The sequence below is a fragment of the Heterodontus francisci genome, chromosome 8 (assembly GCF_036365525.1).
Source record: "Heterodontus francisci isolate sHetFra1 chromosome 8, sHetFra1.hap1, whole genome shotgun sequence".
Classification (NCBI taxonomy): domain Eukaryota; kingdom Metazoa; phylum Chordata; class Chondrichthyes; order Heterodontiformes; family Heterodontidae; genus Heterodontus; species Heterodontus francisci.
The window spans coordinates 93,714,146-93,737,158 of NC_090378.1; the positions used below are offsets into that span (position 1 = coordinate 93,714,146).

At 42.5% G+C, this 23,013-nt stretch overlaps 1 protein-coding gene across 2 annotated transcripts in view; it reads left to right on the plus strand.

The window, feature by feature from the left end:
• The window catches only part of LOC137372573 (eIF-2-alpha kinase GCN2-like), a 71,762-nt gene that overhangs the window by 34,239 nt on the left and 14,510 nt on the right, over window positions 1–23,013 (plus strand). Inside the window, exons 17-22 of one of the 2 annotated variants that reach the window (XM_068036508.1) lie at window positions 6–104; window positions 914–1,066; window positions 5,644–5,763; window positions 8,681–8,782; window positions 9,217–9,345; window positions 21,846–21,920. In XM_068036508.1, coding sequence (XP_067892609.1) covers window positions 6–104; window positions 914–1,066; window positions 5,644–5,763; window positions 8,681–8,782; window positions 9,217–9,345; window positions 21,846–21,920 — 678 coding nt within the window. The remainder of the gene's footprint in view (window positions 1–5; window positions 105–913; window positions 1,067–5,643; window positions 5,764–8,680; window positions 8,783–9,216; window positions 9,346–21,845; window positions 21,921–23,013) is intronic. The other variant, XM_068036509.1, reaches the window with a different exon arrangement.

Consider the following 23,013-nt stretch of genomic DNA (forward strand, 5'->3'; position numbering starts at 1 on the left):
AACAGAAACAATACAGACAGCTGATTATTAGTCACACGCTGTTAGAAGAAACTCTCTTTAGGAATGGAAATCTAGAATGTGGCTCACTGGATCACTGTGCAAAGGTATTTCTTTATAATTGAACATAAGAACAGGAGTAGGCCATTAAGTCCCTCGAGACAGTTCCGCCATTCAGTTAGATAATGGCCCATCTGTGCCTCAGCTGCATTTACCCGCTATTGTTCCATATCCCTTGGTGGCCTTACTTAATAAAAATCTTTTGAACTCAGGCTTGAAGATTTCAATTGACCCAGCCTTTTTGGAGAGTGATTTCCACTATCTTTTGTGTAAAAAGTTCTTCCTGATTTTGCTCCTGAACAGCCTCGCTCTGATTTAAAGATTTGTTCTGCCTTCTTGTTCTGGATTCTGCCACCAGAGGAAATACTTTCCCCATGTACCACATGCAAGCGCCTTTAGGACTCTGTGGCAAGTCAAGGCTAATTTCTACATCAAGCCCAACCTGCAGTATGAGAATGTAAATTCTACAGCATGTTTGCCCAGAGTTGAGGGCCATCTTATTCTGGATATGTTAAATATTTTTTTAAATGATAGAAAAGCCGTGCTTATTGAATGGCTATCCTTTGAGAATCTCTATGAACTTTCTGTCTGACTTGCATTCGTGCCAGTCTGTAACCAGCTACCGCAGGTGGATAAGGGTTGCCTGACATAGATGGTTCCTTTTTCTTTCAACAACCCTTCATCAGAATTGGTCAGAACTATGTACCTGATGCATTAGCCTGTCTTTTCACAGCTGCTGTTTTCTACTGTTTTCTGCTTGCTCACTGACATTTGATTCAAGACTAGACATATAATTGACATCAGCATGTGTACAGACACATTTCTTCTCACTGTAATTGTTATTTTGTTTCTTTAGCCTTGTTTTGTCAGGTTGTCATTCAAGGCCATGGCTGAACAACTGGAAAGATTCCAGCAGCTAAATCCACACCTTGATGAAAGTATCACTCGGTGTTGGGAATCATTGACAATTCTACAGAAACTATTTGTGGATTCTGCTTTCACTATTAAGGTGAGAAGAAGGAATATTACATTAATATAGACGCCTGAAGCTTATTACACTCACCAAGGAGGTTGATTCTGAAGTGGCCCAGCAAACCAGTCAATTGTATCAAACCTCTACGAAGGATATCTTCAGGGCAACTGGGGTTTGGTAATAAATGCTGGCATTGCCAGCAATGACTATATCCCAAGAATGGAAACAAAATGTATGGTCTGGTGAACAGCATTTTTATTTTTGCATGCTTTCTCATTTGAAGTTTACTCAACTGTAGAACTCGAGCTGTGTTTTTTTTCTGCTTCACACAGTGAACAAAATTACCAACCAACCAAAAATGGTTTAATTTTTTGATGTGCTGTTCATTTACCTGGTCACTGATGCATGGTTGCTATAAATATTATGATAGGAATATATACTGTAGTCAGCAGGTGAGTAAAGTAAGTCAAGTCTTTAAAATTTATCTTCCAATAATTTAAAATACCAGTGAGTCACAGATTGTGGGATGTGCTTTCCTCATAATCTCGATTTGTACTTTTTGTATTTGCAATTCCACATTACAGAAAGGATGTGATCACACTAGACAGGGTACAGAGGCGATTTACATGGATTTTGCCAGGAATGAAGAATTTTAGCGATGAGGAAAGATTGGATAGGCTGGGGTTGTTTTCTTTGGAACAGAGGAGGCTGAAGGGAGATTTAATTGAGGTGTGTAAAATTATGAGGGGTCTAGATAGAGTAGATAGGAAGGTCCTTTTTCACTTAGCAGAGGGGTTAAAAACCAGGGAGCAAAGAATAAAATAATTAAGGTTTAGAAGAGCTTTGAGAATTTATTTGACCCAGAGGGTCAACTCACTGCCTGAAAGGATGATAGAGGCAGAAACCCTTATTGTATTTAAATAATACTCGGATATGCACTTGATCTCATAGATTTGCACCCTGCTCTGCAGTTCACTCCTGCCCCCTTTCTCACCCCACACTTACCACCCTAACCCTAAAGATCTCACCCTGCTGCTTGGCTTCTGCCCCACTGTTCACATCCCGATGTCTGATCCTTTGACAGTGAGCAACACCGAGGGATGGTGGACTAATATAGGAACCGCTTCTTTTAAAACCTGTTGATATAACCAGGTTAAATCTGTCATTTATTAAACATACACTCTGTAATTTGTTTGGATAAATATCATGTTCAACATCCATCTCTCACTTTCTCACCTCCATTTTCCTCCTAATTTACACTTTCTTGTGTCGAGCTTCTTGGCTTCTAGCTCCAGTTTCACCATCCGGTTTACTGAGGACATCAGGTACAGCCCAGGCTAATTCTACCTACTCTTAGAGAAGCATTCCTTTGTGTAGGAGCTGGAATTTTTCCACTGTGTCTGCTTTACTGCTCTAGTGAAGCTCTGGTTCTCAGGCACACAAACCCTCTGCCTCATGATCTGTGGCACAGCTGATCTCTTCCAGCTGAAAGCCACCAAGAATTCACCCAGCCCAACAGAAAATCTTCATGGGATTGTAATGCTGTTGGTCTGGGTGATAAACAGGTAATTACTGGACAGGTTCTGTACGACTGGAAGACATTTACCACCACAGTTAATAAAGGGGGAAACCTGTCACTAGGGTTCTGTTGCCATCTTGAAACAGGAGGTGCTCAACCTCACATCACTCGGCAAGAAAATGTCATAAATGTAGCAATTTAAGTTCCCCTCCAGAGATTTGAGCACAACGTCTTGGCTGACGCTCCAGTGCAGTACTGAGGGAGTGCTATACTGTTGAAGGTGTTGTTCTATTGGATGAGACGTTTAAGTGGGGCATGGTCTGACCTCTCGGATGGATGTAAAAGATGCCATGCCGCTATTTCGAAGAAGAGCATGGGTGTTATCCTTGCTGTCCTAGTCAGTATTTAACCCTCAATCAACATCACTGAAACTGATTATCTGGTCATTACCTCATTGCTGTTTGTGGGACCTTGCTGTGTGCAAATTTGTTGCCACGATTCCTACAACACTTTAAAGTGCTTTTGAGATGTCCTGAGATCATGAAAAGCACTATATAAATGCAAGTCTTCCTTTCTTTAATTCATACGTGAGTTGTGCTTTGTGAAATGTTGAAATGGAAGACTCATCGGCATTGGCACTGGGAGATGATATCTGTAAACCTCATCAATTTGAAATGTTTATTTCATAAGCTTCCCACCAGTGGACTCCACTGTTTATTAGGTTTCTCCTTAATCTTTTGAATAGCCGTGGTCCTGGAACAGAGCCCTGAATGGGAAGTTTAAGCTGCTGCTTAAAATAAAAATTTATTGAGTGGTATTCTAACCAAACTTAAGCAAAGCCAGCAAATTTGAGCAAAGAACAACTGGAGGAGGTGAAAGGCAATTTGACAGTAAAGCCTGTCTTTGCTGAGAAGATTGTTTCTGTGATGGAAGCTGTGGGCTAGGAAACCAACCTGATGGTGAAAGGATTCGAGTTGACAGACACAGCGGAGGCGCTGGCAAACCTCTTTGTACCAGTGGACCTTTTTGATGTGGCACAGGGCACCTCACTGGGGTACAACAGATCGGCACAGACCCTTTTCCCAACTGCTCTGCTTGGAAATTTTACCAAAGGTTTATCGGGATTTGTTCTTTTTCAAAATAAAGCAAGAAATCGCAAAAATTACTGCACAGCAATAAATGAGTTTTGATTTTCGGTATTGTCACAATTGTTAATCTTGATATTCTATTGTTTGATCCTGTGCACTGGTGAGGAGCATGACTAAAGGAAGTCAAAATTCTTTAATGACACGACTGTATTCTATCTCATAATATACAACTGGGAGAATATTGTGAACACGCAATGAAGCTCCACAATGCTGGTTGTCATGTTATCTTTACAACGGAGCACCAAGATGCTGAAGTTGTGCTGTAATTTGTTTGCACAATTGTACTGTTTTAATGAGTTAAATTTTGATGAATCAATGCTTTTGTCTGCAGTTAACTTTAATAGGTAGTTGAACTGCATTTCCTAAATTTAAAAAAAGTTCATAAAATCAGTGAATTTAAAATTGCCATGAAAATAGCACCATTTGTGGTATATATTGTGCCAAATTCAAATGCATGGGGAATTTCCATCAACAATATATTTCTCTGCATAACTGCTCTAAAATTAAATCCATACAATAAGACAGCGAGCTTGATATTATTTCAAATCAGTAGAATCTTATATTACAATTAATTAAAAACATCAGATCATGTTCCTTTTAAATCCGAAGGTACATTTAAAAGGAGCACTTACTCTAGTTTTCAAGGTACGGATGAAGCTTATTGCTTCTGTACGTCACACAAGTGGTCTCAAGTGTGCAATAATGCTGGCAGTCTATCTTTGAGTATTATAACATATCCAAGAGACTTTGTGGAGCCATCAGTCACTAGCTCATTCGTGTTTTGCCATACTAAGGACAATTCTTTCTCACTGACTATGTGCTTACATTGCACCATTGCCGTACTCGTATGCATGAGGGGGTCGTACACTTTAATTATCCTGGGTTTGTTGCACCCCTGGCACAGGCATCACCCCCCCCCCCCCCCACCCCTCGACCCCCCACCATAACCACCACCTGACTGCACCCAGTACCAGAAAGCAGGGCAGGAAACAAGGAGTGCAGCATTGGGGCATTCAGGCTGGTGTTGGAGAGAAGACCCCAAAGCTTGTAGACTGCATGCAGTGGAAGGGAAGGGAGAGAGAGTCACCTCCACTGATCTGTCAGTGTGCCAGTGCAAGTGCTTGTGACAGGTGCCTATGGGTATACTCTCAGGGAAGTGAGGCAAGAGACCAGGAATGTGAAATTGAAGGCAGGGAACAGACCCGCGTTCCTCATTTAAAATGCTAATTCCCAACAGGCACCTATTCCAGGAATGCACCATGAAATACCAGCAGTGGGGCAAAACACTGGCATAATGGATCTTTACCCTTTTTTTCATCACTGCACCTAGGAAATTGGTGTTCCTTAGGTGTAACAAAGAGGACAATCATTACTAATCACACAAACTTCAGCTTGGAGCTATTTTTCATTAATATTAGATGAAAGAAAGACAGACTTGCACTTATATAGCACTTTTCACAACCACTGGACATCTCAAAGCATTTTACAGCCAATAAAGTACCTTATGAAATGTAGTCACTGTTGTAATGTAAGAAATGCAACAGCCAATTTGCATACAGCAAACTTCCTCAAACTGCAATGCTATAATGATCAGATAATCTGTTTTTGACTGAGGGATAAATATTGGCCACAACACTGGAGATAACTCCCTTTCTCTTCTCACAATGTTGCCATGCAACCTTTTATACCCAGCTAAACAGGCAGATGGGGCTTCAATTTAATACCACATCTGATAGGCAGCAGCTCCAATAGTGTAGTATTCCCTCAGTACTGCACTGGAGTTTCCGCTTTGATTGTTGTGGTCAAGACCTGGAGCGGGACTTAATACCCAAACATTATGACTCAGAGGCCACAGTGCTACCAATTGAGCCACAGCTGACACACATGATGGGGTAAGTAGGAAGATATTGTGTCCTGACTTCCTTTCCTTTCTTGCTTTACTACAGGTTGGAAGTTTATATGGTGCAGAGGAAATAAACTTGAAGCATTATGAAGGATTGCTGTTTGCTTTGTACGATGCAGCTGGATCAGACTTTCTGGTGTTTGGAGGACAGTATACAAAACTAGTAAGATGTTTAAGAACTGTTTCTGAAAAAAGATAGGCACCTTGATAGTTTCCTTTGGTTTTGTCTTTTGAGTTTCTAAATTAATGTCAAGTCATTCCTTTGTACTTTTAGAACTGCAGCTCCACACTCCACAACCTTTTCGCATATCTAGTGCCTGATGTTCATATATTCTCCGACTTAACCAAAACGTAGATGCAAAATATAGGTTGAAAGTGGCAACCAATGATTCATTCATGTTTAACCCTGTTCTCAGCATTTTTTCTCACTCTGAGCCAGTGGGAGGAAATGATACTGGGGCTTAAGAGGGTTAAATTAGGAGGACAGGTTGCATAAACTTGGCTTGTATTCCCTTAAGTATTGAAAGCTAATGGAATGTTAGCCTTTATCTCAAGGGGGCTGGAGTAAAAATGAGTGGACTATACACACTTAAGGATTACAGTTATATAAAGCTCTGGTTAGACTATATCTGGAGTATTACATTCAGTTCTGGACACTGCACCTTAGGAAGAACATATTGACTTTAAACAGTGCAAAATGATACTGGGGTTAAATTAAGAGGACAGGGTTACATAGACTAGGCTTGTGTTCCCTTGCATATAGAAGATGATTAAGGGTTGATCTAATTGACGTATTTAAGATGATTAAAGGAGTTGAAAGGATATATAAACAGATGCTATTTTCTCAAGTGGGGAATAAAGAACAAAGGACTATAACATTAAAATTAGAGCCAGCCCATTTAGGAGGAAAATCAGGAAGCACTTTTTCACACAAAGGGTATTAGAAATCTGGAACTCTCTCCTTCAAAAGACTGTGAATGTTGCGACAATTGGAGCTTTCATAACTGAGGTCGATAGATTTTTGTTAGGTAAGGGTATCGAGATAAGATGCAAAGGTGGCTAATAGAGATAAGGTATAGATCAGCCACAATTGACACTTATAATTCTTTAGGATAGACCTAGAGGTTTTTTTTTAGCTTAATGAAGCAGAAGATTTTGCTATGGCAATATTCCAATAGAAGTGAATAGCTCACTCCATTCACATCAGTGGCTAACCCAGACAATAACGTAACTGCAATAGAAGGCACCTTTACATGTGAATAAGTGTCCCAGGCGTCTGGCACTGAAATGGATACTTATTACCTTTGGCACTTCTCTGCCTTGTTTATTTGTCTTTGGTAGCCTCTGCAGATTAAGGCCTGTTAGAGGCCTGAGACCAATGATTGACACACAGTTCACGAAGATGATCCTTGGGATTAAAGGCTTTAGCTATGAGGTGAGAAATTCAGGACATTTAAGAGGACATCTGATAGAGTGTTTATAATTATAGAATATTGATGTGAAAACTCGTGGAGAATTTCCACTAGTCAGTGTCTCAGTAACTAGAGAACATAAATCAACAAAAGAACAAAGGGAGAGTTAGGAGAATTTCTTTTAATGTTCAAGGTCCTTAAAACATGGAATTCCCTGCCAGAAAAAGTAGTAAAAAGCAGAATTTGGAATAACCTCGAAGGGAAGTAAAGAAATATTTGAATAAGAAAAATGCTAATACAGTATGGAGAAATTAACAGAAATTCACTGAAGCTTAAAGGCACGAGCCACTATGTGTCTTGTGTGCTGCTGTCTTTCCACATTCTTTGCACTCTTGAGGACTGAGATTGTGCTTGCTTTGATCCCTTCCCAGCACTTACTATACTTTAGTCTTAAACCATTTTTCTCCCCTTTGGAGTTGAGCATTTTCCAGCTGTGACGCTGTTTCTTTGAAAACATCAAAGTTCAAATCAGTTAACGTGCTCATTAACTGCTTGCGATGCATTAAATGATCGTTATTACTGGTGAATAGTCACTGGCTACCACTGTGCCACTGATGAAAATTAATTCTCTCGTTGCATGTTTGAACGACTAATTTTAATAGCAGGTCAGTTATTTTTGAAGAACATGCATTTCTCCCATTTTTATCAAAAAGGAATGTTGAGCTCCCACTACTTGAGCTAGTCTTGAAAAGGCAAAGTGGGCTGGATTAGGAAAATAGGAACAGGACTAAGCCATACAGCCCCTTGAGCCCGTTTTAGCCAGTTAGATCATGGCTTATATATTTCTTAACTCCATTTACCCGCCTTTGATCCATACCCCTTACCGAACACAAATTTATCATTCTCAGTTTTGACTTCTTCAATTAACTTAACCTGAACAGCTTTTTGTGGGAGAGTATTCCAGGTTCCCATTACCCTTTATGTGAAGAACTGCTTCCTGACATCACCCCCGAATAGCCTGTTTCTAATTTTAAGGTTATGTTCCCTCGTTCTGCTTGTCTCCATCTGTGGAAATAGGGTATATAGAGAGAAACGATCAATTCCTTTAATCATCTTTAAACACCAACAACACTCAAGACTCAACACTCCCTCCACCATCGACGCACAGTGGCAGCCATGTGTACCGTCTACAAGATGCACTGCAGCAACTCGACTTCAACAGCACCTTCCAAACTCGTGACCGCTAATACCTAGAAGGACAAGGGAAGCAGGCGTATGGGAAGACCACCACCTGCAAGTTCCCCTCCAAGTCACACATCATCCTGACTTGGAACTATATTGGTGTTCCTTCACTGTCGCTCAGTTAAAAACCGGGAACTCACTTTCTGACAGCACTGTGGGTGTACCTGCACCACATGAACTGCCGGAGTTCCAAAAGGAGGCTCACAATCAGCAATGCTCACAGCCCATGAACAAATAAAAAAAACTTAAAGGTATTCGGGAAGTGTTAAAGCAGCCATTTAAAACATTCAAATGCAGTAATATGAATAAGTAATGGTACGGTCTGGAGAAATGAAGGCGTATAATCTCTGCCATTTGTTTTATATAAAATGATTCTTTGAACAAGAATATTACAGTCTAATTTACTTGTCTGTCACATTTCTGTAGCTCCGAAGTTTTGATGCCTCCTTTGGGGAGTTTCCCGAGCTGGCTGCTGCTGGCTTAAACGTTGACCTCCAGAAACTTGTAGAAGCAGATGCAAAGGCAAAGGTAAAAGGCAGCCAACAGATGAGAAACCCAGAATCTGAGAAAATGCAGGCAATGTGGAAAAAAATTTGACTTATTTGGGAGGGTGTTTCTGTGGCTGATGAGTCAGTACGAAAACTTGTTTCCGCATTCAGAGCCTTCAATCCCCTCTCGAGATCTCTAACGTAAATGTCCTGTTCTCATTTTCCTTTGCTTAATATTGTACCTGAAGATTGAACTTTAATCTGATTGTCCAAGATTTCTATGACTTAATTATCAATTAATGAAATATTGCATTTTGTACTGCTGATCTTGGCTACAAGTTATAAATATGGTACAGGTCAATTGCTGATGTAATTTAGTTTAAACCCTGCTTAGGTTCTGCTATGTAAGTACCAAAGAGAATTGCTTAAATTTATGGCAGAGGTACAAATAAGTTTTTCTTGTGTTCTGCACAGAAACCTGAAAGGATGGACAAAATCTGTATTCATTGCACACCTGACACAAGTGTGGAAGTCTGTTTTAAGTTGGCAAGAAGGTTTTGGGAAGCAGGCATACGTGTTCGATTGATGACCAGACTTAATGAGGTATTGCACAGAAATCACTTGATATCCTGAACAGAAAGAACTAGCAGTGACAGATAAAGAGATCCATTGCATTTTAAATTATAAGACCATTTCTTATTTTTAATATCTGTTTATAAGATGTGGCTGATGGCTTCAAATTTTGTTTGCTGCAACTGGTAGTCACCAGACCATAGTCATAGCCTCTCATACTCCAGAGGCACAGCATTATTCATTGAAAATGCACTATGATTGCAAATGCAAGCTCAAAGGCATTTGATGCAGTGCCGCACAACAGACTTGTGAGCAAAATTATAGCTTATAGAATAAAAGGGACAGTAGCAACATGGATATGAAATTGACTGAATGACAGGAAACAGTAGTGCTTAATGGATGCTCTTTGGGCTGGAGGAATGTTTGTAGTGAAGTGCCCCAGGGTCAGTGTTGGGACCCTTGCTCTTCCTGATATATATTAATGACCTAGACCTTGGTTTACAGGGCACAATTTCAAAATTTTTGGATGATACGAAACTTGAAACAATTGTTAACTCTGAGGAGGATACTGTAGAACTGCAAAAGGACATAGACAAGTTGTTGAAATGGGCAGACAAGTGACAGATGAAATTCAATGCGGAGAAATATGAAGTCATTCATTATGGTAGGAAGAATATGGAGAGACAATATAGCATAAAGGGTACAATTCTAATGGGGTGCAGGAGCAGAGGGACCTGGGTGTATATGTGCTTAAGTCATTGAAGGTACAGGACAAGTTGAGAGAGTGGTTAATAAAGCATACAGTATCCTGGGCTTTATTAATAGGGGCATAGGGTACAAGAGCAAGGAGGTTATGTTAAACTTGTATAAAACACTAGTTTGGCCTCAGCTGGAGTCTTGTATCCAGTTCTGGGCATTTGCACTTTAGGAAAGATGTGAAGGCATTGGAGAGAGTATAGAAAAGATTCATGAGACTGGTTCCAGGGATGAGGAACTTCAGGTATGAAGATAGATTGGAGAGGTTGAGACTGTTTTCCTTGGAGAAGAGAAGGCTGAGGGGTGATTTGATGGAGGTATTCAAAATCATGAGGGGTCTGGACAGAGTAGATAGGGAGAAAGTGTTCCCATTTGTGAAAGGATCGAGAATGAGAAAGCACAGATTTAAAGTAATTGGTAAAAGAAGCAAAGGGACATGAAGATAAACCACTCAGCAGGTTGTTAGGGTCTGGAATGCACTGCCTGGGAGTGTGATGCAGGCAGTTCAATCAAGGCATTCAAAAGGGAATTAGACTGTTATCTGAAAAGGAGGAATGTGCAGGGTTACAGGGAGAAAGTGGGGGAATGGCACTCCTATTCGGAGAGCCAGTGCAGACATGATGGGCCGAATGGCCTCCTTCGGCACTGTAACAAGTCTGTAATTCTGTGACGTGGGAACTCTGATATCCAGAAGTTCAGAATGCAGAAGGATGCCATTCACCCCATCATTCCTGTGCTGGCTCTTCATTAGGGCGGTCCAAAGCAGTTCCTCTGCCATAATCTGTCTTCATTGACCAGCATCTTTCTCTGCTTCAAATGCTTGAATGCTTTTCCCTTAGAATTTGCACAAATTTTGTCTCAGTTACTCCCAGTAGCAATGTAATCCATGTTCTAGTAACGCTACATAAAGACCTTTCTCCTAACCTCCCATCTCCGTCTATTAATACTTCAAATTGATTACACCCCTTCACTGACCTCCTCTTCCACAAAACCAGGGAAACATACATCCGCTACTCACTCTATCAAATCCTTCATAATTTTAAAAAACACAATAAAATTTCTTCAGAGCCTTCTGTGCTCCATTGCAAATTGTCACAGTATCTCCATTCTCTCCTCATAACTATAGCTTTTCATTCCTGGTCTCATCCTGATCAATCAGTGCTCTATGCTCTCTATAGCTTTAATATCCTTTTCTGTAATAGCACAGCCAAAAGTTCACACAGCATTCTAACTAAACATTGCTTTGTACAAATTTATCATTACTTCTTTGCTTTTGAACTCTATTTTCCTATTTATAAAATCCAAATTGCGATTGCCTTTTTATTAATTTCTGTACCTGTACTTTCACTTTTGAGTAATTTGTATTTGAGTCCTATTTGTTCACCCATACCCTTCAGCACCTTTCCATTAAGTATATGCTCACATTCTTTTTTTATCTTCCTAATGTGTATAATCTTACATTTCTCCATGTCAAATTGCAGATTCCATCTGTCTACCCATTCTGCTAACCTGTCTAAAATCCTCCTCACTGTTTACGAAAACCTCTACTATTTTGTTGTCACTAAATTTCTATTGTGCCCAAGTCCAAATTAACTATTCTTGATCTTCTGTAGCTTTGCACACATTTTATTTTTATTTTATTTAAAGATACAGCACTGAAACAGGCCCTTAGGCCCACCGAGCCTGTGCCGACCATCATCCACCCATTTATACTAATCCCATATTCCTACCACATCCCCATCTTCCCTATATTCCCCTACCACCTACCTATACTAATGGCAATTTATAATGGCCAATTTACCTATCAACCTGTAGTATATATAAATGATTTGGAGGAAAATGTAGCTGGTCTGATTAGTAAGTTTGCGGACGACACAAAGGTTGGTGGAGTTGCGGATAATGATGAGGATTGTCAGAGGATACAGCAGGATATAGATCGGTTGGAGACTTGGGCGGAGAAATGGCAGATGGAGTTTAATCTGGACAAATGTGAGGTAATGCATTTTGGAAGGTTTAATGCAGGTGGGAGGTATACAGTAAATGGCAGAACCCTTAGGAGTATTGACAGGCAGAGAGATCTGGGCGTACAGGTCCACAGGTCACTGAAAGTGGCAACGCAGGTGGATAAGGTAGTCAAGAAGGCATACGGCATGCTTGCCTTCATCGGTCGGGGCATAGAGTATAAAAATTGGCAAGTCATGTTGCAGCTGTACAGAACCTTAGTTAGGCCACACTTAGAATATTGCGTGCAATTCTGGTCGCCACACTACCAGAAGGACGTGGAGGTTTTGGAGAGGGTACAGAGGAGGTTTACCAGGATGTTGCCTGGTCTGGAGGGCATTAGCTATGAGGAGAAGTTGGAAAAACTCGGATTGTTTTCACTGGAAAGACGGAGCTGGAGGGGCGACATGATAGGTTTACAAAGTTATGAGCGGCATGGACAGAGTGGATAGTCGGAAGCTTTTTCGCAGGGTGGAAGAGTCAGTTACTAGGACATAGGTTTAAGGTGCGAGGGGCAAAGTTTAGAGGGGATGTGCGAGGCACGTTTTTTACACAGAGGGTGGTGAGTGCCTGGAACTTGCTGCCAGGGAAGGTGGTGTAAGTAGATACGATAGCGACGTTTAAGAGACAACTTGACAAATACATGAATAGGATAGGAATAGAGGGATATGGGCCCCGGAAGTGCAGAAGGTGTTAGTTTAGGCAGGCATCAAGATCGGCGCAGGCTTGGAGGGCCAAATGGCCTGTTCCTGTGCTGTACTGTTCTTTGTTCTTCGGCTGTGGGAGGAAACCGGAGCACCCGGCGAAAACCCACGCGGTCACAGGGAGAATTGAACCTGGGTCGCTGGAGCTGTGAGGCTGCGGTGCTAACCACTGCGCCACTGTGCCGCCCAATGTGGCGGAGTTTTATGGGCCCATGGGAGGATGGGGTTGGGAGGTGGGGGAGCCCCATAAAATAACAATGGAAGGCGGGGGTCAGAGTTCCCGTTGCCTTCTCATTACCCTGCGATTAAACTGGGGGTGGGATAGTCCGAAGATGGCCTTCCAAAAGGCAAATTGAGGCCTTTACGTGGCCAATTAATTGCCATTTAAGGGCCTCTTACTGCCGCTGCTAGAGGTACCCCAGCAGCGGGGAGGGGCCTCTGCCACATAGGGAGGTCGCTCAGCAAAACAAGATGGCCTCCCTGTGGCCTTTGGGGGGTGCGGGGGGGGGGCTGGTGTCTTCTCCGTGGGCAATCTGTGGCCCAAGGATGATCCCCGGCAGCAAAAGCCGCCCCTCCACGTACACCCCTCCCCACCACTAAAGACCTCCCTCCCTTCCACTCCCCCGGCCGGGGCCTGCCAGACTGGCCCTGGCTACCCCGCCACACTTACCTTGGGTCCAAGGCTCCAGCACCGGGGCTGGTCCCAGGCCTGGTGTTGTACTGGCAGTGGCCAACACTCCCGGTGGCGCTGCTGATACTACTGAGCTGCTGGCCCTCTGATTGGCAGGCAGCTCTTTGAGGCGGAATCCCGGTCCTTAAAGGATGCCAGGCAGTTAATTGTTCGAGCGCCGTTAAATTGCACCAGGGAGGCTCCAAATGGTCACGGCAGGTTTTCCCTCACCTTTAAGTCCTGAGTCAGGACCCCCGCCAACTCCACAAAATTCAGCCCAAGCATTCAAGTCAAGGTGTAGTCTCCAGGTAAAGTGTGGCTAAAAGGCAGGGGATAATTGGACCAGTACGTGCATAAATTATTCAGTCCTCATTTTAAATTCATAAATTCAGTACTTTTTTTTTCATCATACTTAGATTTTATAGAGTAGAGTTGGCTTCAGTGTAGGACTTTATCGACTGAGAAGCTGAAGAATGCAAAACTGAGATGCTACAGTGCCACTGCTGTTAGTGAGGTGTAATTACAGTGTGACAAGTTTATATAGGCTTAATAAATGTGGAGACATCATTTTATAATGGAAACAGTTGACACAGCAGTGTGACAAAGCATGACAGCAGGAGGTTTGCTTTCATAGCCAGGAAGTACTTACAGACATAAGATTTTTAAATATATTAACAATACAGACAAATCGGCTGCTCTGTTTCATCATTTCCAACCTTTCTGCTATCTGATCGGCACCCATTAACCTTAATCATAGAATCATGGAGTGGTTGCAGCTCAGAAGGAGGCCATTCAGCCTGTCATGTCCGTGCCAGCTCTCTGGGAGAGCAACTCACCATGTCCCACTCCTCTGCTTTTTCCCTGTAGCCCTGCAAATGTTTTCTGTTCAGATAATCCTCAAGTTCTCTTTTGAAGACCTCGATTGAGTCTTCCTCCACCACACTCTCAGGCAGTGCATTCCAGATTCTAACCAATCTGCATAAAAACAATTTTCCTCTTATTGCTTTTGCTTCTTTGCCAATCACTTAAAATCAGTGTCCTCTGGTTCTGGATCCTTCTGCCAATGGGAATGGTTTCTCCCTATTTACTCTGTCCCGACCCCTCATGATTTTGAACACCTCTATCAGATCTCCTCTTAATCATCTCTTCTCCAAGAAGAACAGACCTAATTTCTGCAATCTATCCACGTAACGGAAGTTCCTCATCACTGGAACCATTCTCATGCATCTTTTCTGCATCCTCTTTAATGCCTTAACATCCTTCCTAAGGTGTGGTGCCCAGAACTGAACACAATATTCCAGTTGAGGCCGAACAAGTGTTTTATACAAGTTTATCATAACTTCCTTGTTTTTGTACTCTATGCTGCTATTTATAAAGTTCAGGATCCCATATGCTTTTTTAACCTCTTTCTTCACCTGCCCTGCAACCTTCAGATATTTGTGCCATGTCCCTCTGCTCTTGCACCCCCTTTAGAATTGTACCGTTTAATTTGTATTGCTTCTCCTCGTTCTTCCTATCAAAATGAGTTACTTCACACTCTTCTGTATCAAATTTCATCTGCCTTTTGTCTGCCCTATGCACCAGCCTTTCTGTGTCGTCTTGAAATTCTACACTATCCTCCTCTCAGTTCACAATACTTCTAAGTTTTGTGTCGTCTGCAGATTTTGAAATTGTGCCTTGTGCACCCAAGTCTAGGTCATTAATATGGATCAAGAAAAGCAGGGGACCTAACACTGACTCCTGGGGAACCCCCGCTATAAGCTTTCCTCCAATGTGGAAAACAACCGTTCACAACTATTCTCTGTTTTCTGTCACTCAGCCAATTCCTTTATCCATGCTGCTACTGTCCCTTTTATTTCATGGGCACTAACTTTGCTGACAAGTCTGTTTGGTGGCACTTTATCAAATGCCTTTTGGAAGTTCATGTACACCACATCAACTGCATAATCCTCATCAGCCTTCTCTGTTACCTCATCAAAAAACTCAAACAAGTTAGTTAAACGCTATTTGCCCTTAACAAATCTGTGCTGGTTTTCCTTAACTAATCCACATTTGTCCAAATGACTGTTAATGATGTCGCAAATTATCGTTTTAAAAAAACTTTCCCACCACTGAGGTTAAACTGATTGATTTGTAGTTGCTAGGCCTGTCCTTACAAAATTTTTTGAACAGAGTGTAGTTCTCTAGTAAGGAGTATTGGAAGATTATGGCTACTGCCTCCAGAATTTCCACTCTCACTTCCCTCAGTATCCTTGGATGCATCTCATCTGATCCAGGTGACTTATCAATTTTAAGTCTTTCTAATAGCTCTTCATCAATTTTTAGCCCGTCCAGTGTCTCAGCTACCTCCTCTTTCACTATGATTTGCGCAGCATCTTCGTCCTTGGTAAAGACAGATGTAAAGTACCTCAGCCATGCCCTTTACCTCCATTGCATAAATTCCCTTTTCGGTCCCTAATCAGCCCCACTCTTCCTTTTACCCCCCCCCCCCCCCCTTTACTATTTATATGCCTACAGAAGTCTTTTAGATTCCCTTTTATGCTACCCGTGAGTCTCTTCTCATACTCTCTCTTTGCTTCTCTTATTTGTTTTTTCACTTCCCTTCTGAACCTTCTATATTCAGCCTGGTTCTCAATTATATTATCCAGCTGACATCTGTCATGTGCAACCTTTTTCTGCTTCATCTTATTCTCTACCTCTTTCGTCATCCAGGGAGCTCTGGATCTGTTTTCCCCACATGGGAGTGTACCTTAACAGTACTCAAACTGTCTCCTCATTAGAAGCAGCTCATCTTCAGTTACGGTTTTGCTTTCCAACCTTTGATTCCACTTTATTTGGGCCAGATCTGTTCTCACTCCATTGGCCCACCCCCAATTACATATCTTTACTCTGGATTTCTTCTTGTCCTTTTCCATAGCCAACCTAAACCTTATGATATTATGATCACTGCTTCCTAACTGTTCCCTTACTGACACTTGATTCACTTGACCCACCTCATTCTCCAAAACCAGATCCAACAATGCCTCCTTCCTCGTTGGACTGGAAATATGCCGATCAAGAAAATTCTCCTGAACACACTCTAGAAACTCTTGGTCCTCTCTGCTTTTTACACTATTACTAGCCCAGTCTATATTAGGATAATTAAAGTCCTCCATTATAACTACTGTTTAATTCTTGCACCTCTCTGTAATTTCCTTGCAAATTTGTTCCTCTGTATCTTTCCTACTAGGTGTCCCATGGAATACATCCAGCAGTGTAATGGCACCTCTATTGTTTCTTTGCTCTAACCAAATAGATTCTGTCCTTGACTCCTCGAGTTCTGTAATGTTTTCCTTCATCAATGCGGTTACCCCTCCTCCTTTCCTTCCTTCCCGATCTTTCCTGAACACCTGTATCCAGGAATATTTAGCATTCATTCCTGCCCTTTTTTGAGCCAGGTCTCCATTATCACCACAACATCATATTTCCACATGGCTATCTGCGCCTGCAGCTCACAAACCTTATTTACCACACTCAGTGCATTCACATATGTGGACAGTAAACCTAATTTAGACCTCATTATATTCCCTCTTACACTGACCCCATCTAATCCCTTATTATTTCCTATTCTAGTGCTATCTGTCTTCCCAATTCTGTTTTTCCTCGCTAATGTTACCTCCTGGTTCCCACACCCCAGCCAAGTTATTTTAAACCCTCCTCAATAGCACTCGCAAATCGCCCCGCAAGGACATTGGTCCTGGCCCTGTTCAATGGCAACCCATCCAGCCTGTACAGATCCCATCTCTCCCAGAACTGGTCTCAATGTTCCAGGAATCTAACGCCCTCCCTCCTGCACCATCTCTCCATTCATGCATTCATCTGCTGTATCCTCCTATTTCTTTACTCACTTATGGGTGGTACGGGGAGTAATCTGGAGATTACTATCTTTTGAGGTCCTGCTTGCTAGTTTCTTTCCTAGCTCCCTAAACTCTGCCTGCAGGACCTTATTCCTCTTCTTGCCTATGTTGTTGGTACTAATATGGACCACAACGGCTGGCTGTTCACTCTCCCTACTCAGAGTGCTCTACAGCTGCTCTGTGACACCCTTAACCCTGGCACCAGAAAGGCAACATACCATCCTGGAATTATGACTGATACCACAGAAATGCCCATCTGTTCCCCTAGCCATAGAATCCCTTATCACTATTACTTTTCCAAACTTCCTCCTGCCTCCCGCATCCCCCAGACAGCTGAGACAGCTGTGGTGATATGGACTAGATTGTAGCTGCACATTCCAGAGGAACCATCACTCTCATCAGTATTCAGAACGGAATACTGGTTGGTGAGTGAAGTGGACTCAGAGGACCCCTGCACTACCTGTCTGGTGGTTCTTGACTACTTGAAAAACACCCATTCCCACTCTACCTGCATATCCTTAAGCTGTGGGGTGACCACATCTATAAACCTGCTCTCCACAAACTCTCAGCCTTGTGGATGCACTGCAGTGACGGCAGTTGTTGCAGCTGACGACACTTTCTGCACACATGGTTGTCCAGGACACAAGAAGTGTCCTGGAGTTCCCACATGGAGCAGGATGCGCACTCCACAGGACCGAGCTACCCTGCCATGCCTCTGTTTATTGGACAATTAAACTTACTACTTAAATACAACGAGACCCACAAGCTACTCACTAATCAGCTGATTTTTCATTGCTGACATCACTTTATAGGGAGATTAACTAAAATGTTTTTACTTAACTCTTATTATCTAAAAACCATAGATTTTAATTTGCTGAAAAATTCAGACTTGTTCAGTCTTACTATCCCCTGTTATTTAATTTTTAAATTTATCCCCTAGATATGATTGAGTAATTGAGCACTGATTTTAAATATATGATAAATTGTAAAATCCACTTTAGGTTTTAGTTTTTATACTGATGAATAGATCAAGTCCTTTGTTTTGTGTCCATCAACCAACTTTCGTTCCTTACTGCTAATTTTTCTCCAACCTTTTTGTAAGAAGGCTCCTGTGGGACATCTCATCCATCTACCATAAATACAACAATGGTGTGTATATAAAGTAAATAATATACTAATGAATATATATCCTCTATTAGGAAAAAAGGAAGCCTTTAATCTGATTTAAAGCAAAAAAAACCTTTTGAGCAGAATATGACACTAGGTGTCAGTGTTTAGATAAAAGAAAAACTCATGGTAGAAAACAGAGGTTTTGGAGCACTGTTTACTCCATTACACTGACATTACTCACGAAACCATGTAGTCTCGTCAATAAGTTGTAGAAATATTGGCCAGAATTTTACATTGTGGAGGTGGCCCCACCCACCGTCTAAAAAGTCAGTGGCGAGCCCTCCTCTACCGGGCCTTGAAGCCACGCAGCAATTTTGCGTGGCCCAAGCCCTTAATTGACCTTGGTCGGGACCTCCACCCCTCTGAGGCAGAAGTCCCATTTCCAAGAGCTGCCGGCCAATCCTCAGTCCCAGCAGCGCCACTTGGAATGGTGGCCACTACTGGGACTGCACCTGGCAAGAAGAGGACGATGGCCTGGGAAAAGATGAGTGGGGATTGGGCCTCGCTGGGGACAGTCGGCTGGGCCCTGGTGAAGGGGGTGGGAGTTGGAGAGCAGGACAGGGGAGTAGTTTAGCAGAGTGGCCCATGCTGCTGGGGGGGTGCCTCAGTGGGTGCCCGATCAGGAGGTTTCCCCCCCCACTCCCCCAAGTGCACAAGGAGGCCACCAGGTTTTACTGGGATGGCCTCCACAGGTGCTGAAGTGCCCGTCTGCCATTGGTAAAATCTAAATAGTGGTGGGAGGAGATCTTTTTGAGTGGCAATTAATTGGCCACTTAAGGGCCTCAATTGGCCTGGTGTGGGCACCACCCCCTCCTCTCTCACCATCCCCCCCCCATCTCCCAGCCCGCTCTTCAGGGCAGCGTAAAATGCGCCCTGTGTCCAGTAAATGTGAGGTGGGAATTTTCCACTGTAATTTTAGTGTTGAATCATAGGCAGACGTTTGAGCATTAAGTATTGAGTCATTACAAAATTACTTTGATTTCTCTCAATATTAAAGCAATTCTTTGGATCACAGAAATGGGCAATAACAAATCTTGAACAGCTCAGCCACTGGCTAGTCGATAGGTTTCTGTCTGTACTGCACACTGAGGTCTGTCACTTTGCATCTTCAAAGCTGACCATCTTTATTTTGCGTTCCGAGAATGTGATGTCAAGAAGCATGTAACACAATGTCATCAGCTTTTGGAAAATCACTCTTCAGTTACAATGGCGTAGATGATATGATGGAAGTACCGCAAGTTTCTATTGATGGATGAGAAAATAGTCCTGCAGATGTTTTTAGATATTTTATGGATAAAGTTTCTGTCAGTTTTGTGCTTTTCATTCCAAGGATGTGATTTCCTCTCAAGTCATTCAAGCAGTCATTTTCAATGATGCAACAGTCAAATCTCCTGTCAGGCACTCTTTTCAATTTGCAGGATATTCATCAATATATTCCTATCAGGCTTTGCATTTTCACCCAGTTTTGTTTTGCAAGAATCAAAATGGACAGAAAAAGAATGAAACGTTACCCCTGTTTCTCTGATGCTTCCAGACTGGCTGCGTATTTTCAGCATTTTCTGTTTTCATTTAAGAAAGAATTAAGTACTACATTTTTGTTGCATTACACTTTTAAGATTTGAAAGGTCATGTACAGTCTGTTTTCAAAACAGGAATGTTTTATATAGGAAGATTCTGGTCGTTTGGTAGTACAGAACTAGAGTGTTGCTGAAAATAGAGACATTTTGTTGAAGCTTTTCGTCTTGTACTCACATCAGGACAATTTGAAAGAATACCAATGTAATGGAAAGCAACTCATTTATACTGTATGAGAAGAGAGCGCTGATTGATTGGCAAGTGGACTCTGGTAGAGGTGTTCTCATGGAGAATGCTCCAGTTTATGCTGACTGACTAGCTTTGTTTGGGAAATTTAAACCAAGCAGCTTGACTCTGGGCGAGGCATTGCCCTGAGGAATGAACCAGCGAATGGCTGTCACTCATTTTGTTTAGCTGAAACAGGCGCAATGTGTGTACATGTTCTTTTTATCTGCAAAGAACAGGGCCCTGTGTATTAATATATGTAGCTTCTAGTATGCACAAATGCGCCACACTGCGAGCCTGACTGTAAATCTTAAATTGGTTGTTAGTGTAATTCTTAGCATACCGAGGATTATTTAGCAAGCGTCATTCAGTCGCGGAATCCCATCTAATGTCAGACACTGTTTTGAGTTTTGCAAGCACGGGCTGGTTGGGAACAGTCTGTACCTTGCCCGTTGCAAACAGTGGAAGGGACAGGTTGTTTGATACAATCTGCCAGTCTTTGGGACATACGGCCTATATACCTAGCATCACACTGGTATTGAAATTCATATATATCACGTTACTCATTTGTGTGATCGGTAGGACATCTTTTTGGCTTGACAGCAGCATCCTGTTAGTGGCGAACACTACACGTGTTGCTACTGCATAGTAGCAGCATGAAACAGCTAGCTTCACCTGTTGCTCAAACTTTTGGGATACATTACCCTTCCAGGGTAATCTGAGGTAGACTAGGCACCTTTCAGGGCCAAAAATGTCAGCCTTAGGCCCGTTCATAAGTTTGCGTGATGCACATGGCCCTGTTCTTTGCAAACAGAAAGAACATGTGCACACATTGTGCCTGTTTCAGCTAAACAAAATTAGTGACAGCCATTCGCTGGTTCATTATTCAGGGAAATGACTTGCCCAATCAGAGTCAAGCTGCTTAGTTTAAATTTCAAACAAAGCTTGGCAGTTAACAGTCAGTCACCATAAACTGGTGCATTCTCCATGGCAACGCTTCTACCAATCAGAGTCCACTTGCCAACCAATCAGCACTCTCTTCTCTTATAGTATAAATTTGTTGCTTCCCTTACATTGATATTCTTGCAAATTGTCCTGATGAGTGCAAGACGAAAAGCTTCGACAAAATGTCTCTATTTTCAGCAATACTCATAGGAAGATTCTCTTTAAAATAGAGGGGCAGTAAAAGGAATGCTTTACATAGGATATTACAATCATCTCAATTTCATTGCACTTGTCCTGTAAAAACATGCATTTTTATTAAAATCAGCCTTTGCTGTTCCAATAGTATTAGTCATTCTCTAAATATGTGCAAAATTTGACACTATTTCATTGAAGAGTTACTTATTTAGCACCGATACACAAAATGTGTATGCATTATTATAATTAGAATATTCTGTAGGATGAGGGTACTGTTTGTTTTCAAAGACAGCATTTTGTTGAAACCTTAAATATCACCACTGCATTCCTTGGAGGATGTGTACTGATATGAGCTTAAGTATTAAAAATTTGGCCTTGTGTTTTACTTTTTAGAAAAAAGCTGCAGCTGAAAGTCTTGAAAAGGGAAGGATATTTGTTCTACAGCCAGAGGGTGAAACAGATTTAAAGGTAAGAACTGCAGTCCCAGCCAAGCCATGTATGTAGGACCAATGCAAAGGAATGGAAGATCTGCCGGAATTTTACGGCCCCCCAGTGCGTGGGCTGGTGGCGGGGATTGGGGGGGGGGTGGAAATTGAGTTGGGGGGGGGCCATTCCCAATGCCTTTCTGCCTCCGCTGCAATTTTACGCGTGGTGGTGGTGGCAAGAAACAGCCTGCCTGCCTGCCCCAGGCCAATCAAGGCCCTCAAGTGGCCAATTAACTGCCACTCAAGGGCCTCCTCCTGCCTCCATGGGTATTTTATCCGTGGCGGCGGACGACAGAGGCCCCAAGAATGCTGCCAGGTAAAACCAGATGGCCTTCCTGCGGGCTTGGGTGGGGGACCCTCCTCATCAGGCATCCTGTGCTCCATGGAAGGTCGCTCCTGAAGCCCCATCTGCCCCCAGTACACAGTGGCCACTGCTCCCAGTGGCGCTGCTGGGACTAAGAGCTGCCGGCCTGCTGATTGGCTGACAGCTCTATTGGACAGGACTTCCTGCCTCAAGGTGGTGGAAGCCCCGTCCAAGACCAATTAGGGCCTGGGGAGCGAAAAATGCCGGCCTGACTCTCCAGGCCTGGCTGAGGCAGGCTCACCACTGCTTTTTCCACCCGCCCAACGTAAAATTCCGGCCAAAGTCTCTGGAAATCTAAACGCATTATAGTCTCCATCACTTATACTGCCCACATTTACAGTAGGCAATCAGCAATGAACACTAACCATTTACCATCACCACAGAAGTTAATTAGAAAGGCAGCGTGTTAAGTAAGTGGCTATTTTGGAAAAACTCAGCTGTTCTGTAATCTCTTCACAAGTCATTGAGGTGCGATTACCTTAATTACTCAATCCCTTGTACTTACCAATTTAAAAGCTCCACTGATTTCAGGCAAACTCAGGTCTTCCGACAGCTGACCAATAAACTTCTCGTACCTCATTAAGGTGTGATTACCTTGGCTGCTTATAGTTGAGTCTGTTAATCAGCTTCCAGTATGAAACAACCGATTAGGGTTTTACCGTTACCCCTTAGATAAAGGTCAAATCGTATTAACAACCCACCTGCAGTAAGT